The sequence below is a fragment of the Salvelinus fontinalis genome, chromosome 9 (genome assembly GCF_029448725.1).
Source record: "Salvelinus fontinalis isolate EN_2023a chromosome 9, ASM2944872v1, whole genome shotgun sequence".
Lineage (NCBI taxonomy): Eukaryota > Metazoa > Chordata > Actinopteri > Salmoniformes > Salmonidae > Salvelinus > Salvelinus fontinalis.
The window spans coordinates 35,580,054-35,595,984 of record NC_074673.1 but is presented as its reverse complement, the minus strand read 5'-3'; the positions used below and the strand labels follow the sequence as shown (position 1 = coordinate 35,595,984).

At 41.7% G+C, this 15,931-nt stretch overlaps 2 protein-coding genes across 2 annotated transcripts in view; one reads left to right on the top strand and one right to left on the bottom strand.

The window, feature by feature from the left end:
* The first annotated feature begins 447 nt into the window (after positions 1-447).
* On the top strand, positions 448-15,451 carry synm (synemin, intermediate filament protein). The gene is made up of 4 exons (XM_055934205.1): positions 448-1,599; positions 4,745-4,869; positions 6,137-6,192; positions 9,782-15,451. Exons 1-4 carry the CDS (start codon positions 811-813, stop codon positions 11,884-11,886), a joined length of 3,075 nt encoding a protein of 1,024 aa, XP_055790180.1. The 5' UTR covers positions 448-810; the 3' UTR covers positions 11,887-15,451.
* The window catches only part of ttc23 (tetratricopeptide repeat domain 23), a 17,892-nt gene continuing 17,408 nt past the window's right edge, over positions 15,448-15,931 (bottom strand). Inside the window, exon 11 of the mRNA XM_055934206.1 lies at positions 15,448-15,906. Within this exon, the coding sequence (XP_055790181.1) occupies positions 15,786-15,906 (121 nt within the window). The 3' untranslated portion in view covers positions 15,448-15,785. The remainder of the gene's footprint in view (positions 15,907-15,931) is intronic.

The following is a 15,931-nucleotide window of genomic DNA, read 5'->3' as shown; positions in this document are numbered from 1 at the left end:
GGACAAATATCAAGAACAAGCTACGTGGTGAGTTGATGCCTATTCGTCAGCTAGTTGAATTGATCATGCTACTTTGTATGCGTTGTTTGTTGGCAACCTTGTCATTTACGAAGTTTTTGGAACAGATTCCTGTTGGAACGTTCCACAAATTATACCCACCCACACCAGAGAGCTCCGTTCCAGTAGCGAAACAATAGCATACAAAGCAGACGCCTAAACTTGTTCAGCTGTCAATTAAACATACAATAGCCTAATATAACTTCGAAATAAAACGGGCAAAAGTAACCAATACACCAACCAGTTATTACCAAGGCCACTTCGTCCATTTTGCGCAACTGATCCTATCCATTTTACCCACGCACATTCTGTACATTCAGGAATTAGAATCTCTATCTATGGATTACAGGAATTAGAATCTCTACCTATGGATTACATGTATGTCTATAAAGAGAGTACTCAATAATAGTTTATTGAAAGCCTAATTAAAAACAATTATTTGCGTGATGTAGGCTATTATCTATGTTGGAACCACGCCCCGTTGCATTGTCAATGTCTCTCCACTTGGCAGAGCTGTAGCCCACCATTGTGAAAGCTAAGGAGATTTCTAACCCACTAACATCTGCCAGGATAACGGGACGAAAGAACACATTATTAAGCCCCCGCCCACCTTCTGCACTTGACAAGTCAAGCCCTCATCACATAGTTGCATCACAGCTCTGCTCACAGACGCACTTGCAAATAAGACCAGTACAACATTTCCCCTGTATCGAAATATAAAGAAGCGAAGGTGTACAATTTGTAAATTACAAAATGTTACAATTCAGGACCTTCGATGCCGAAAAACATCAATTACAGGAGCTCAACAACAGACTGGGCCAGTACCTGTCAAGAACGAAGCAGTTGGAGCATGAAAATGCAATCCTGATAACTGAAATAAACAAGAGAAGACAAGATAAGACGGTGGAATGGGACAACACATGTATGGCCGAAATGCGGGATCTGAGGAGAACGGTGGGGCAACTATCCTTCGAGAAGTCCCGAGCCGAGATGGAACGAGAGAAGTTATGGCAAGAGTTTCAGATGTTACAGTCTATGTGCTGTGAGGAGCAGGTGGTAGGCAAAGACATTGATGGAGAGATGAAAGGTTGCGAAAAGCAGCTTCAAAAAGCTCAACAGACTAATGGGGCACTTGAGGAACGTCTGTTCCAGCTTGAGAACGAGTGCAGATTTATTGAGGCTGCGCACAGACAAGAAATGACCAAGCTCCAGAACCAGGTCCATTCACGACCTAATGTTACCAAAATGTATCATGGCCCTCCGGCAGTCTCGATGGAAGATATGCAACAGTACGCCCTCAGCCTGTCCGATGGATGGATGGACACCTTCGAAATGTATCGAAGGAAGGTCGAAGAAATGGAGGACTCAATCAAAGCCGACCAGATGAGGCTGCATGATCTCCAAAGGGAAAAGATACATTATGCCGCAGAGTTTGACAAATTACGCAAAGAGGCTGACACGCACGGTCAGATTCAAATACACCTGGAGGAACAGCTCATGGACATGCAGGAGAACTTCCATGGGGACATCACCAAGTATCAGGTGAGAAAATTGGGTTTACAACCCATGTTACTTTAGACATCACTCTCTGTGGTTCATGCTGCTTTTTTCTAGAAGAGTTTAAAAAATGCAATACGTGTGTTATTTTTGGTTCTGTTCATGGATCATAAAATGTATTTCTTGAACGTGATTGGTGCTGCGCACAGATTGCCCAGCCTTTCCATGAGAGCTGACCATCTCCTCCTCCAGGTGCCACACCCACGATCTGACGAGAAAGAGCAGCTACCCCAACATCCACAATGTGTTTTTTTATAGCTCATTATCATATTTTATATCATTATGCATAATTATTATGATGACAGATCTTTATATAAATTAGTGTTTGGTAGTGTTTGGGAATTGAAAATAAAAAAATTAAAATGACTGAACTAATTGATCAGCTATGTCTTCACTGATAATGTTCACAGTATGCTTTCAAAGTTATGTTAAACTACACAAAATATGCATACTTGATTAAATTAGTGAAACAGCAGAGGCCACTCTTGCTCAGGTGCTTGTGCACCTCAATCACCAATCATATTGGCCCACATGAATTAAACAGAGGGGCAAAGGTTACTGCAGGAGCTGTGGAATTGATACATGAGCCACACCTTGTGGTTCAGAAGTATCACTATCCAACTTGAAGGGTCATGGTGCTACTTTGTGATTCTAAATGTGCACAACTACTGCAATATAAACTATCATCCGGTGCATGTTCCCTGACCGGCCTGTTTGGACCACAGTGGGGAGTGCCATTCTGTTGTTTCACACCCACTGCCTTCATCCATCCACTTTTATAGATGATATCAACACACAGTCGCTGGTTTTGAAGCAAATAAATCTAGAAAAGAATCTCAGGAGCTTTGATTTATAGCCCATGCCATTAAAAGGACTGCCCAAAACTCCATTCATAACCACAGAGAAAAATGCATTCTGCACCAGTGCAGTGTTTCAGGACAGACTAAAAGGATTGCATCAGCCACTTAAACCAATTAGCTGATGCAGAGACTAATCCTTAGTGGCCTACTAATGATAGAGCTATACCAAGCAGGTCAACCATTTTTCTCCCATGCACATTTGCAAAACCAGCGACTGTGTGTTGATGTCATCTATAAAAGTGGATGGATGAAGGCAGTGGGTTTGAAACAACAGAATGGCACTCCCCACTGTGGTCCAAACAGGCCGGCAAGGCAACTGCATTGAATTTAAAGGTACGTTATGCATGATATTGTCGTAAAACTCTCAAGTCATGTCTAATTGTTAAAAATTATGTTGCAATCCCAAGAAATTAATTGGAAATTGACCCTGACACTCATCCAATGGGATGCCATATTTCACTCTAGGACAGTGAGTGTCAGACTAGATTTAAAGGGACAGTTGTTGAGCTGACTAATTCGTCTGATCTGTTAGAGGGATCACCCATGATTCATCCAGTCCATCCTCCTTCTCCTTTAAATGAGAGGTAACAGTGAACTAGAGCTCACCAGCTTGTAGTCCTAAAAAACAGAAATGAATTATATCTGGTTCATTCAGCCATTCCTATGGGGGAAATTAATGGGAAAGGAACGGAGTTTTGTGATAAAAGCCAAAAATAAGGTTTGAGGTTAACACAGGCTTACATGCTGACCACACCGCTCGCGCTCGTGCACCATCGCGCGCATGTTGATTTTGTCCACCTACACCAGACACGATCAGGACACGCAGGTTGAAATATCAAAATAAACTCTAAACCAACTATATTAATTTGGGGACAGGTTGAAAAGCCAACATTTATGGCAATTTAGCTAGCTAGCTTGCTGTTGCTAGCTAATTCGTCCTGGGATTTAAACATTGGGTCGTTATTTTACCTGAAATGTACAAGGTCCTCTACTCCAACAATTAACCAACAGATAAAAGGGTAAACCGAGTTTGTTTCTAGTAATCTCTCCTCCTTCAGGATTCTTCTTCTTTGGACTTTATATGGCGGTTGGCAACCAACTTTAAGGTGCATTACCACCACCAACTGGACTGGAGTGTGGACCTCAGTTCATCTTTCAATCACCCACGTGGGTAAATGCTTCTAAAAACCAATGAGGAGATGGGAGAGGACGGACTTGTAGCGTGTTAAGCGTCACAAATAGAACCAAGTTCTATTTTAGCACCTGGCTACGCAGACGCTCGTTGACACGTGTGAGCAGTGTGGGTGCGTGCAGTGTGTGGGTGTGGGTGTGCTCGTTGACACGTGTGTGGGTGTGGGTGCGAGCAGTGTGTACATTCATTTTGCAACGCTCGCGCGAGTCAGTTAACATGACCTTTAGGAATTATGAATCCTTTATGTGCTAGTTTTGATTACATAATTGCTTCAAAATTCACAAAAAGTGACATTAGCTGATGAAGATGATCTACTAGAACAAAACATATAAGGCTCAGACACACCAACAGCGTTTGCTGGCCGAGAGTACTTAGCACCCCTGAATGTAAGGTGCACACCAATTTTACATGTAGAATTGCGTGAAAAAATGGCGTCAGTCAGATGTATACAGCGGGTGGTCCCTAAAACACAGCACGCTGAACAAACACTAGATCCACATTCGGTGCAATGTGTTTTAGATCTCTTAAGCCTGTGTTTAAGACAGACCTTATTTTTCGGCATTTATCAAAATAACTACAAAAAATCCATTCATTTCCCCATAGTCTTTGGCCGACAAGCCATGGCGAAGTTAGCCCCCGTTAGTGCATACAAAAAGACGGCATTACTATTGCTCTCTTTAGGAAAGGTGTCTCAAGGGCCTTGAAACAGGTGCACAACACAAACAGCACTGCTAAAGTTCACCCTAACACGCTCAATACAATTGAATCGGTTACCTACTTAGGGATAAACAAGGAGGGTCAGATGGTGAACCAAATACTATTGAAACTGACAAGTAGTACAATGCATTATCATATAGGTACTGTAGAGGGACAAATCTGGACAGTAATTTGTGACCTGAAAGATGTCTTTATATTCATACTCAGGGCACCATCTCTTATTTGAATTCCCTATACCTGATATTGCAATGAACAAAATAAATGTAGACCATCCCTATAATTATAGTCTCATAGAAGTATGTTAGAACAGGATAGAAGGAAATGTACAGGTTCACAATTCTATTCCATTGTCTCTTTGCAGGTGATTATTGATGAATTGGAGAGGGAGCGGGAAATGTTGGCCAACACCATGGCAGAAAAGGTCAGAGACCACCAGGAGCTCCTGCAGGTCAAGATGGATCTGGGCATGGAGGTGGCTTACTACAGGTAGATCTTCTTATGCTCTGGTTAGGCCTTTCTGAGTACAATAGAGCCCACTATGGAGACTTTTAGTAGAAATGAGCAAATGCTCTGCTGCCTTCCCATTTGGCAGGGGCACTTAGCATTCCTCCACACAGCCTTTACTTATATTAACTCCTGATGTTATCCACATTGTGATATCTGTAGGGATATTTTGGCTCATTTGTTATAGTTTGGTTTTAGGTGAACAGGGAATATATGCTTTTCATATCTCTGTTAGAAAAAAGTGTTCAAAAGTGGTTATTACTTGTGAGATGTCAACCTGTTGAGCCCTGATATGACAATGCCAGACTATTTATGTCACTACAATTCCCATTGGTCACAGTGGATCACTTCAAGAACACTTCAACATTATCATAAGAGAGACTACTTTAGTCCCACAGCATAACTATGATCGATGCACATGTTTATTTATATAAAGCAATGACATTTAATGATATTGTTTTTACCCATTGTCCAGAGTTCTTTCAGAAATTGAATACGAACACTGGTCTCTTTTCGGTCTGCTCTGGAGTCTCTTTTCATTTCTCCTGGTCTGGGGCCTATTTCAAGGCTATTTTTTACAGACAATTCCCTGGTCTCCCGAGACTCTGAATTGAGCTCTCTTGTAGTAGGCCTACTTAGGGTGACACATCTGCACTTTGTTTACAATATTTGCAATAAATGAAATGTCTTCCTTGGAGAGGTAGTGGGAAAGCTGGTATGTATGTTAGTGTACGTGCCGGTTAACACATTAAGATCTATAGTAGAGAGTAGACAGCGGTGCATTGTAGCTGTTATTTTTACATTAGCCTTTTGTGAGGCACACCATGGACTTTCAGAGGGGTTATAGCTTCAGAAAAGTATCCTATGGTAGATTTGGTTTCCAAAACTTGTTTTGTGGAGCCAATGCTTTGCCGAGGTATGTGAGCTGGTCAACGTTACTGGTACAATGTCTTTGTTGTTAATGTCTTTTGGTCTGTTGTAGTAAAGTGTTGTTGTTGACCTGCTCTTTTCTGTATATGGCCAGGTACATAGGTTGTGTTTATCGTCTGGTAGCTTACCTCTGTGTTTGATTTGAGGTTTGAGATGGCAGGGCAGGATGATCAGCATTCTCCTATGAGGTGATTGTAATTGTATGAAAACAAACCAGTGCTTCATTTTGAAGAAGCAATATTGCTCTAAGAATGCAAATCCAATCATATCATTACCATGTATTTATCCTTGGTTTTAATGCCCTTTTGTTTTTCTATAGGGCACTTATTGAAGGAGAGCATCAGCAACATCTGCAGTCAAGAGAAAGAGTCCTAGGTATTGTACATTATTTTCAAATAAGTCATGCTTTTGGCTGGGAAATTTGTGTTACTATACACTTGACAGTAAAATGACATGTTTCAAATGTTTCAATAGGTGACATCCTATTGGTAGCAATATTTTTTTTTAACTCAATTACACTAACTATATATACAGTGCATTTGGAAAGTATTCAGACCCCTTGACTCTTCCCACATTTGTTTTGTTACAGCCTTATTCTAAAATGGATTACATTTTTTAAAAATCCTCATAATTTCCCCATAATGACAAAGTGAAAATAGGTTTTTAGAAATGTTTGCAAATGTATTAAAAAATAAAAAACAGACATCTGTCATTTACATAAGTATTCATAACCTTTGTTATGAGACTTGAAATTGAGCTCAGGTGCATCCTGTTTCCTTTGATCATGTTTCTACAACTTAATTGGTGTCCACCTGTGGTAAATTCAATTGATTGGACATTATTTGGAAAGGCACCCACCTGTCAATTTAAGATCCCACAGTTGACAGTGCATGTCCGAGCAAAAACAAAGCCAGGTTGAAGGAATTGTCCTTCGTGCTCAGAGACAGGATTGTGTCCAGGCACTACCCAAACATTTCTGCAGCATTGAAGGTCCCCAAGAACACAGTGGCCTCCATCATTCTTAAATGGAAGAAGTTTGGAACCACCAAGACTCTTCCTAGAGCTTGGCCGCTCAGCCAAACTGAGCAATCAGGGGAGAAGGACCTTGATCAGGGAGGTGACCAAGAACCTGATGGTCACTCTGACAGGGCTCCAGAGTTCCTCTGTGGAAATGGGAGAACCTTCCAGAAGGACAATCATCTCTGCAGCACTTCACCAATCAGACCTTTATGGTAGAGTGGCCAGACGGAAGCCACTCCTCAGTAAAAAGCACATGACAGCCCGCTTGGAGTTTGCCAAAAGACACCTAAAGGACTCTCAGACCATGAGAAACAACATTCTCTTCAACATTCTCTTCTCTGAACTTTTTTGGCCTGAATGCCAAGCATCATGTCTGGAGGAAACCTCAAACCTGGCACAATCCCTACAGTAAAGCATGGTGGTGGCAGCATCATGCTATGGGGATGTTTTTCAGTGGCAGGGACTGGGAGACTAGTCAGAATCGAGGGAAAGATGAACGGAGCAAAGTACAGAGAGATCCTGCTCCAGAGTGCTCAGGACCTCAGACAGGGGCGAAGGTTCACCTTCCAACAGGACAACGACCCTAAGCACACAGCCATTACAAAGCAGGAGTGGCGTTGGGACAAGTCTCTGAATGTCCTTGAGTGGCCCAGCCAGAGTCCAGGGGCCTCATTTATAAAAATGTTCTTAGATTTATACTTGAACTTAGTCATAAGATAATTTCTGACGGTGTGCTTACATTTGATTCATTAAAGATACTGAGTATAAACAACCTTGCTTACACAGGTTCTAAGAAGCCCATTTGTAACTTACGTACCTGTGATCTATGAATCTCAAATTAACTTAAAATTGACGGCACCTGAAAATGTCTTACAATCAGTGATTTCCCCTCATAGAATGCTAGCACAAATTAGCACAAAGCTAACTTTTTGGAAGACGAGATCACGGCGATGGTAGAGGAGATTGAAGACAGGCAACACGTATTATTCGGTGTACTAAATAGTGGGTTGACAAAACCAACAAAACCAAACAGGTAGCTCGGGAGTGTGTCGCCGCTGCAGTAAACGAGGTGGGGCAGCAAGACAGAACTGTGGCTGATGTGAAAAAAAATGGTATGACCTTAAACTGCAAGGGGAAAAAATAATAACCCTACATAACTAGTAGGAAAGTCACTTACGTCAAGTCTAGACTTGCGTAGAGATAAGATCATTTCCAGGTCAAAGTAAGGTTTTATAAATAACTACTTATACATGGTTTTCTGCGTAAGTCATACTTAAGATCAACATTGATCGTAAGTCTGTTTTATAAATGAGGCCCCAGACTTGAACCCGATGGAACATCTCTGGAGAAACCTGAAAATAGCTGTGCAAAAGAGCTACGCTCCCCATCCAACCTGACAGAGCTTGAGAGGATTTGCAGAGAAGAATGGGAGAATCTCCCCAAATACAGGTGTGCCAAGCTTGTAGCGTCATATCAAAAAAGACTCAAGGCTGTAATCAATCGCTGCCAAAGGTGCTTCAACAAAGTACTGAGTAAAGGGTCTGAATACTGATGTTAATGTGATATTTCAGTTTGTTATTTTTTATAAATGTGCTACGTTTTCTAAAAAACAGTTTTTGATCTGTCATTATGGGGTATTGTGTGTAGATAGATGAGGGGGGAAAAAACTATTTAATCTATTTTAGAATAAGGCTGTAACGTAAAACATTCAAGGGGTCTGAATACTTTCCAAACACACTGTGGGTGGGCATATGCCCTCCCACGCCCACCCATGGCTGTGCCCCTGCCCAGTCATCTGAAATCCATAGATTAGGGTCTAATTTATTTATTTCAATTGAGTGATTTCCTTATGTGAACTATAACTCAGTAAAGTCAGTGAAATTATTGCATGCTTCGTTTATATTTTTGTTCAGTGTATATATATACACACACACACACACACACACACACACACACACACACACACACACACACACACACACACACACACACACAGTACCAGTCAAAAGTTTGGACACACCTACTCATTCAAGGGTTTTTCTTTATTTTTACTATCTTCTACATTGTAGAATATTAGTGAAGACATCAAACTTTGAAATAATACATATGGAATTATGTAGTAACCAAAAAAGTGTTAAACAAATAAAATATATTTTATTTTAGATTCTTCAAAGTAGCCACCCTTTGCCTTGATGATGCCTTGAACACTCTTGGCATTCTCTCAACCAGCTTCATGAGGTAGTCACCTGATATGCATTTCAATTAACAAGTGTGCCTAGTAAATTTGTGATATTTCTTTCCTTCTTAATGCGTTTGAGCCAATCAGTTGTGTTGTGACAAGGTAGGGGTGGTATACAGAAGATAGCCCTATTTGGTAAACGATCAAGTCCATTCAATTTAGTGGATTCGGCTATTTCAGCCACACACGTTGCTGACCTCTACAAGGTGTCGAAAGCATTCCACAGGGATGCTGGCCCATGTTGACTACAATGCATACCACAGTTGTGCCAAGTTGGCTGGATGTCCTTTGGGTGGTGGACCATTCTTGATACACACAGGAAACTGTTGAGTGTGAAAAACCCAGCAGCGTTGCAGTTCTTACCAAACCCCATTCAAAACGAACTAAAATCTTTTGTTTCGCCCATTTACTCTCTGAATGTTACACATACACAATCCATGTCTCAAATGTTTCAAGGCTTAAAAATCCTTCTTTAACCTGTCTCCTCCCCTTCATCTACACTGATTGAAGTGGATTTAACAGGTGACATCAATAAGGGTTTATAGATTTCACCTGGATTCACCTGATCATTATATGTCATGGAAAGAGCAGGTGTTGTTAATGTTTTGTATACTCAGTGTATATATGCAGTGATAAACATTTCCCAATTTATTTATGTAAAGGATTTTTAATCATATTAATTTGGTCCTTAACTCTCTACCTCAGATATTAAGATGAGGCCTCCACAACACTACAAACCAAGAGTTTCCACCTCAGCCAGACAAGATGCAAGGAAGCATTTGGATGTGAGATACATGGAACCAACCTCAAGCTTGAGAAGATCACCTGTTCCATCTCAGTATGGTCGCACCAGTCCTTCCAGGGTCATACCTATCTCAGTCACAGGCAGCAGCTACAATAGGAATCAGAGTCCTGCAGCCAGAAGGGACATGGTCTCGTTCACTAAATCCCAGTCTGCATCCTCCAGCTCTTCATCCGCAACTATTAAACCTGTGGCACAGAGTACCAACAGGAAGAATGTAGATGCTCAGAAAAAAGTTGTGGAGGAGAGGAGTGTGAGAATCAAAGAGATGTCACAACACTCAGCTAAGGATTCTCTCGACCATTCTCGAGGCACAGCAAACATGTCCAGTCCCATTGCCTCACCCACTGCTGTCATCAAATCAGTGAGAATAGTGTCACCACCAATGATGAGTCTGAGCAGAAACACGGAGGAGGACAGCAAAAAGAAAGTAGAGAGGCAAGTTGAAAGAGAGGTGAGAGGAGATGTATTTCATCTTCAGAATGTCAAGATGCATGCCAAAGAGGGCAGCGTTGCAGGCACCACAACAAGTGATGAGATGGTCCTAGACTCTGTGTCTATGGAAGAACTTATTGATAAGGTAATGAAACCTGCTGGTTTTGATCGAATGGTCTGCAGCTCATCTCCAGACTCCAAAATCACTTACCATGTGGAGAAAACGGAGCAGGAGGACGGGTCAACAAAGACACAGATTATCCTGGAGTCCAAGGTCCAGGAGGAGCTGGATATGTCAGAGGACTCTGCACTGGAAGAACTGCTCAGCAAGGGAGTGAAACACGTGTCACTGGAGGATATCAAGGGCAGTGAAACAGGAAACATGATTCAGAACCTGCTCAGCCTTGGGCTGCATGGAGGAGAGGACATGGAAAACAAGTCTGTCAATGTGGAGATCATTGAGGAACCAGTGGAGGGTTACAGTGACGAGGAGTACGAGTTTGAGGAGAAGTCCACTCCCAAGTTCTTCGAGCCCTCTTCAATGTTCTTCCAGATTGAAGAACTAGAGAATGACCCCCACGGCACCAAATACCATGAGAGTGTTGATGAAGTAATGAAAACCTCCATGACAGATGAAAACTATGGCAGGAATGGTGGATCTGTGAAGGTCCAGGAAGACTCCAGAGATAGTGAATCTCCATACTACAGCCACGACCAAGAGTCTCAAGAGTATTTTGTCTCTACACCTGATGCCAATCTGTCAGAGCCTGAGGAGGGTGGTGGTATTGCATCATATGGACATTACGGAGTGGTGGACGACCTTTCAGATGAAAGGTACTACCAGGATGAGGGACTCTCAAAGAACAGAATTTTTGTTGAGGAAAGCGATAGTTGCAGACCTGCATCAGACAGCCTGTACATAAAGGGTGACCACTCCTTGGCACGAGAGAGTTTCCCTGAGTGCATTATTGAAGAGGAGACCATTCATGTCTCCCCCACAGTACAGGAGTCGATGCTTGGATACTTGAGAGAGGAAACTCTGGACCCCAAAGAGCAGCTGAGGGGAGCCCTAGAGCAGCTACAAGGAACAGTGTCAGGGAGCCTGAAAGAAGAGTTGGCGCTCTTCACAAGAGGCGGCAGTGATAGTCCTCAGAACATATCTGTGGACATCAAGAAAGTACACCAGTCCTCCGATAACGGAACCACGACTATCGTGGCAGAGCTCAAGAGCTCAACAACCCTGGAGGACTCTGGGCTGCTGGAGGAGCAGGGGGATGATGTATCTGAGGAGCAGATCATGGCGGCTCTACGCTCCTCCAACTCCGGCCTTGGAGCAGAGGGAGGATACACCCTGGACACAAATGAGATGGGCTGGGTGACTAGCAATGAGGGACAGGGAGGAGAGTTCACGACTGAAGTCACTGAGAAGCACATCAAGCTGGGGCCATCAGAGAAGTCCTTTTCCTTCCAGATGGATGTGAATAACGGTCAAGGACAGGATCCCCCACTGAAGGTCACTCATGAGAAAAGAGTTGCCACAGTCTATCTTGAATCTAATGAAGATGAGATCTGATTCAAATTAGATCATTTTATTACATTACTCCCCATATTAAGCCACACACCAGTCAATCAGTTGCAATGAACTGTAAGGTGACGTCATTAGTTGTGATTCAGAAATTGCTATGCCTACAATCATGGTAAGAATACAAATTATAGCCACTGCCTGTATATCAAAAAGTTAAATAGCATTGGTTACCCATTTTCACACTGCTCTCTGCTTCCCTTTGAGAATATGTTATATTAATTTCCTGCTAGATACACTACTCTATTTATTTATACAGTGAAGCTAAAACATTAATTTGGCTCTATACTTCAGCATTTTGAATTTGAGATCAAATGTTTTATATGAGGCGACAGTACAGAATATCACCGTTAATTGAGGGTATTTTCATACATTGTAAGTAAGCATTTCACTGTAAGGTTGTATTCGGCGCATGTGACTAATAACATTTTATTTGACATATCTGTTTTACCATTTAGAAATGAATGCACAGGGCCTCCCGGGTGGCGCAGTGGTCTAGGGCACTGCATTGCAGTGCTAGCTGCGCCACCAGAGTCTCTGGGTTCGCACCCAGGCTCTGTCGCGGGCGACGCACAATTGGCCTAGCGTCGTCCGGGTTAGGGAGGGTTTGGCCGGTAGGGATATCCTTGTCTCATCGCGCTCCAGCGACTCCTGTGGCGGGCTGGGCGCAGTGCGCGCTAACCAAGGGGGCCAGGTGCACAGTGTTTCCTCCGACACATTGGTGCGGCTGGCTTCCGGGTTGGAGGCGCGCTGTGTTAAGAAGCAGTGCGGCTTGGTTGGGTTGTGCTTCGGAGGACGCATGGCTTTCGACCTTCGTCTCTCCCGAGCCCGTACGGGAGTTGTAGCGATGAGATGAGTTGTAGCGAAGATAGTAATTACTAGCGATTGGATACCACGAAAATTGGGGAGAAAAGGGGATAAAGACCACGAAAATTGGGGAGGAAAGGGGATACAAATAAAAAAAATTAAAATAATAATAATAATGAATGCACTTCATGTATCGTCCCCCCATTTGAAGGTGTCATAAGTAATTGGACAAATGCACTTATAGTGTATTAAATGTAGTCAAATGTTTAGTATTTGGTCCCATATTCCTAGCACGCAATGACTACATCAAGCTTGTGACTCTACAAACTTATTGGATGCATTTGTTTCGGATTATATGTTGTGCCCAATAGAAATGTATGGTAAATAATGTTTTGTCACTTTTATTGTAAATAAGAATACAATATGTTTCTGAACACTTCTAGATGAATGTGGATGCTACCGGGATGTTGGATAATCATGAATGAATCGTTAGCATTTTGGGGGGGGGGGTACGATGTTTATGCCTCTAACTTTCTCACTCATCATTATTCAAGATGCATTCATGATTATCCATAATCATGGTAGCATCCAAATGAATGTAGAGGTGTTCAGAAACATTATATTCTTTTTTTTACCGTAAAAGTGGCTCCAAAATGACTCAATACATTATGTACCAATAAATACGATTAAGCACAACATAATCCAAAAGACGACCAAAACAAACTTCAAAATGCATTCAACAAGTTCGTAGTCACAAGCTTGATGGGACCAAATACTAAACTTGCCTGAATTTAATAAACTATTAATTACATTTTCCAAATACTTATCACACCTTCAAATGGGGGAACTAGATACATAAAGTGCATTCATTTCTAAACGGTAAAACAAATATGTATGAAAATACCCACAAATAAAAGGTGACATTCTTTACTGTCGCCTCATATAAAACATTTGATCTCAAATCCAAAATGCTGAAGTTTAGAGCCAAATTTAAAAATGTAGCTTCACCGTCCAAATAAATATGTAGGGAGTGTATATATTTATGTACTAACTTGTACTACACTGCTTAGGCCTCTCCTCTCTTTTGCCTGAGATACTTTAACCAAATATGGAATGATCCTAGTATACATGTATGTCCTTCATTGTTATGGTTAAGATTGCAGTCTTAAAACTGGTTCAACATGTATGTAGCTAGAAAAAAAAACATATACGTATTGTTTCCTGTAATGCCATGTTATTTGGAACCACATTTAAAGCTAGTGGTTTGTTGCTGAGGGACTTCCTGTGGTTAATAAGTGGAACCCTCCAATACAGTGCTTATGATGGATATATTGGAATGTGTTTATGATAGGGCATAAAAGTAAGTGTATCATGTCTTGTCAAATGAAATCTACCCTCTATGAATCATTTGAATTGGAAATACAGAATCTTTTAAAACTGCAATTTGTCAAATCAAATGGGGTGTTATCGAGTGATTCTGATCACCACTTTGCATGTTTGACATTACTAATACGTTTCAAATAATTGTCCCTCAAAATAATTTTATAGTTTATCCTTCCGGTTCCCTCACCATGATCTTTTAATCTGTAAATGACTTTAGATCGGCGAGAAGTAATCCGGCCATCTTGAATTCCAAAGAGAGGTGTTTTTCCCTGCTTGTAGAGGCAGTGGTAGCAAGACAGACAGATGCTTTAAACTAGGTGGAAATAACTTGAGGAATGAGGAGAGACACAGAGAGCTAGAGAGAATGAGGAGATAAGCAGATGGTTAGTGTCTGAGATGACACCTGTATATCTAATTTCAGTAAACCACAGTACATATGAATTGCCTCGGTTTGAGCCATGTTGTGTTGGTGACCAGGATTTACCTTGGCTCAGAGGTGAGTTAGTGTGTGTACCACCGTGGCTACTTTAGGACCAGCACACCAGCTTAGTAGCACTGCCTGTGTGTGTGTGGTGTGTGTCTGCGTGCGCGTGGAAAAACTTAAGCACCTCCAATATGGCTTCACCCCACAACCCCAGTCTTCTTCCTCAATAAGCTGCTTTAGAGCTCTTCTATGCAACAGTGCAGAAACACCGAACACAGATCTTTCACATTATGCTTACTTGGCACGGTCTTGTTATAACAGAGCACAGAGTGTGGAAATACAATATAATTACTTTACAGATTGTATTGTGACAAAGCTGAACGCAAATGACCTAGAGTAGAGCACTTTAGAGTTGAAAGATGTTAGCTATAAACAATGGTTTGTGGTTGTACTTAAGTGCCCAGATACATTAGAAAAAAGGTTTTTGCCTTTCACAGTACAAGTCCTTAAACATCTCTTTAGTGTGTGACTATAAGGTGAAAGACTTTTATAAAACACTACGTTTGGTCAAAACACTTACATACTGTAGTTTCATTTTGTGTTTAAGAACATGATCAAAAAGGAAGTCCTTTTTGATACGCAACATTGTAGGTGAAATGTAATCTCCAAACTACCCAATGTGCCATGTTTAAACACAACACTGGTGCAGTACACATTGCAGTGCAAGAGCGATTCATGCCTCAATTTTGAATGTTTAAAAAGGGATGTGCTACCCTCATGACTCATTGGTGTTATTCACATATTGAAAGTAAGTGCTTCATGCATTAGCCTACTTTATTCCTCTTTTAATAAAGATCGGGGAATTTAGTGAGAATGAGTTTTCAACCATTGTTTGGACACCTCTTCATATTGCAAAAACAATTAAATTACTACTTGAGTGTGTTTCCTGAGTTTGAGTCTTTATTAATACAACATAAACATAACATTGAACGTCTTCGTTGTACACACAGAGAGACAAGGAAGGGACAGAGTCCTCCGCTGCAGCTCTTCTCTGAGCTGTAGAACCTTCCCTTCATTCTGAGGAGTTCTGTCTGCGTAGTCCTGCCAACAGCCTGACACTAATTCCTCAGAGAATGCACAATGAAAACAGAAAGGATTGCCAGGGGTCTTACTTGGTCCATTTCCAATTCATAGAATTTCTCCTTGCGACAAAGGGAGAGGCTTTATTTTCTTAGAGGGCCGAGGCTCATTCATCCAGCTCAGCTCTGATGGCATGTTAGGAGTCCGACATGTTGGCGTTTCCTCCTGCCTTGCTATAAGAAGGTAGGACTGCACAGAAAGGAGGCCTTGTTTTCAGGCTACCCTCCCTCTTCTGTCTCCCAGCAACCTCGGGCGCCCTGGAAAAACATACACTACTGTAAA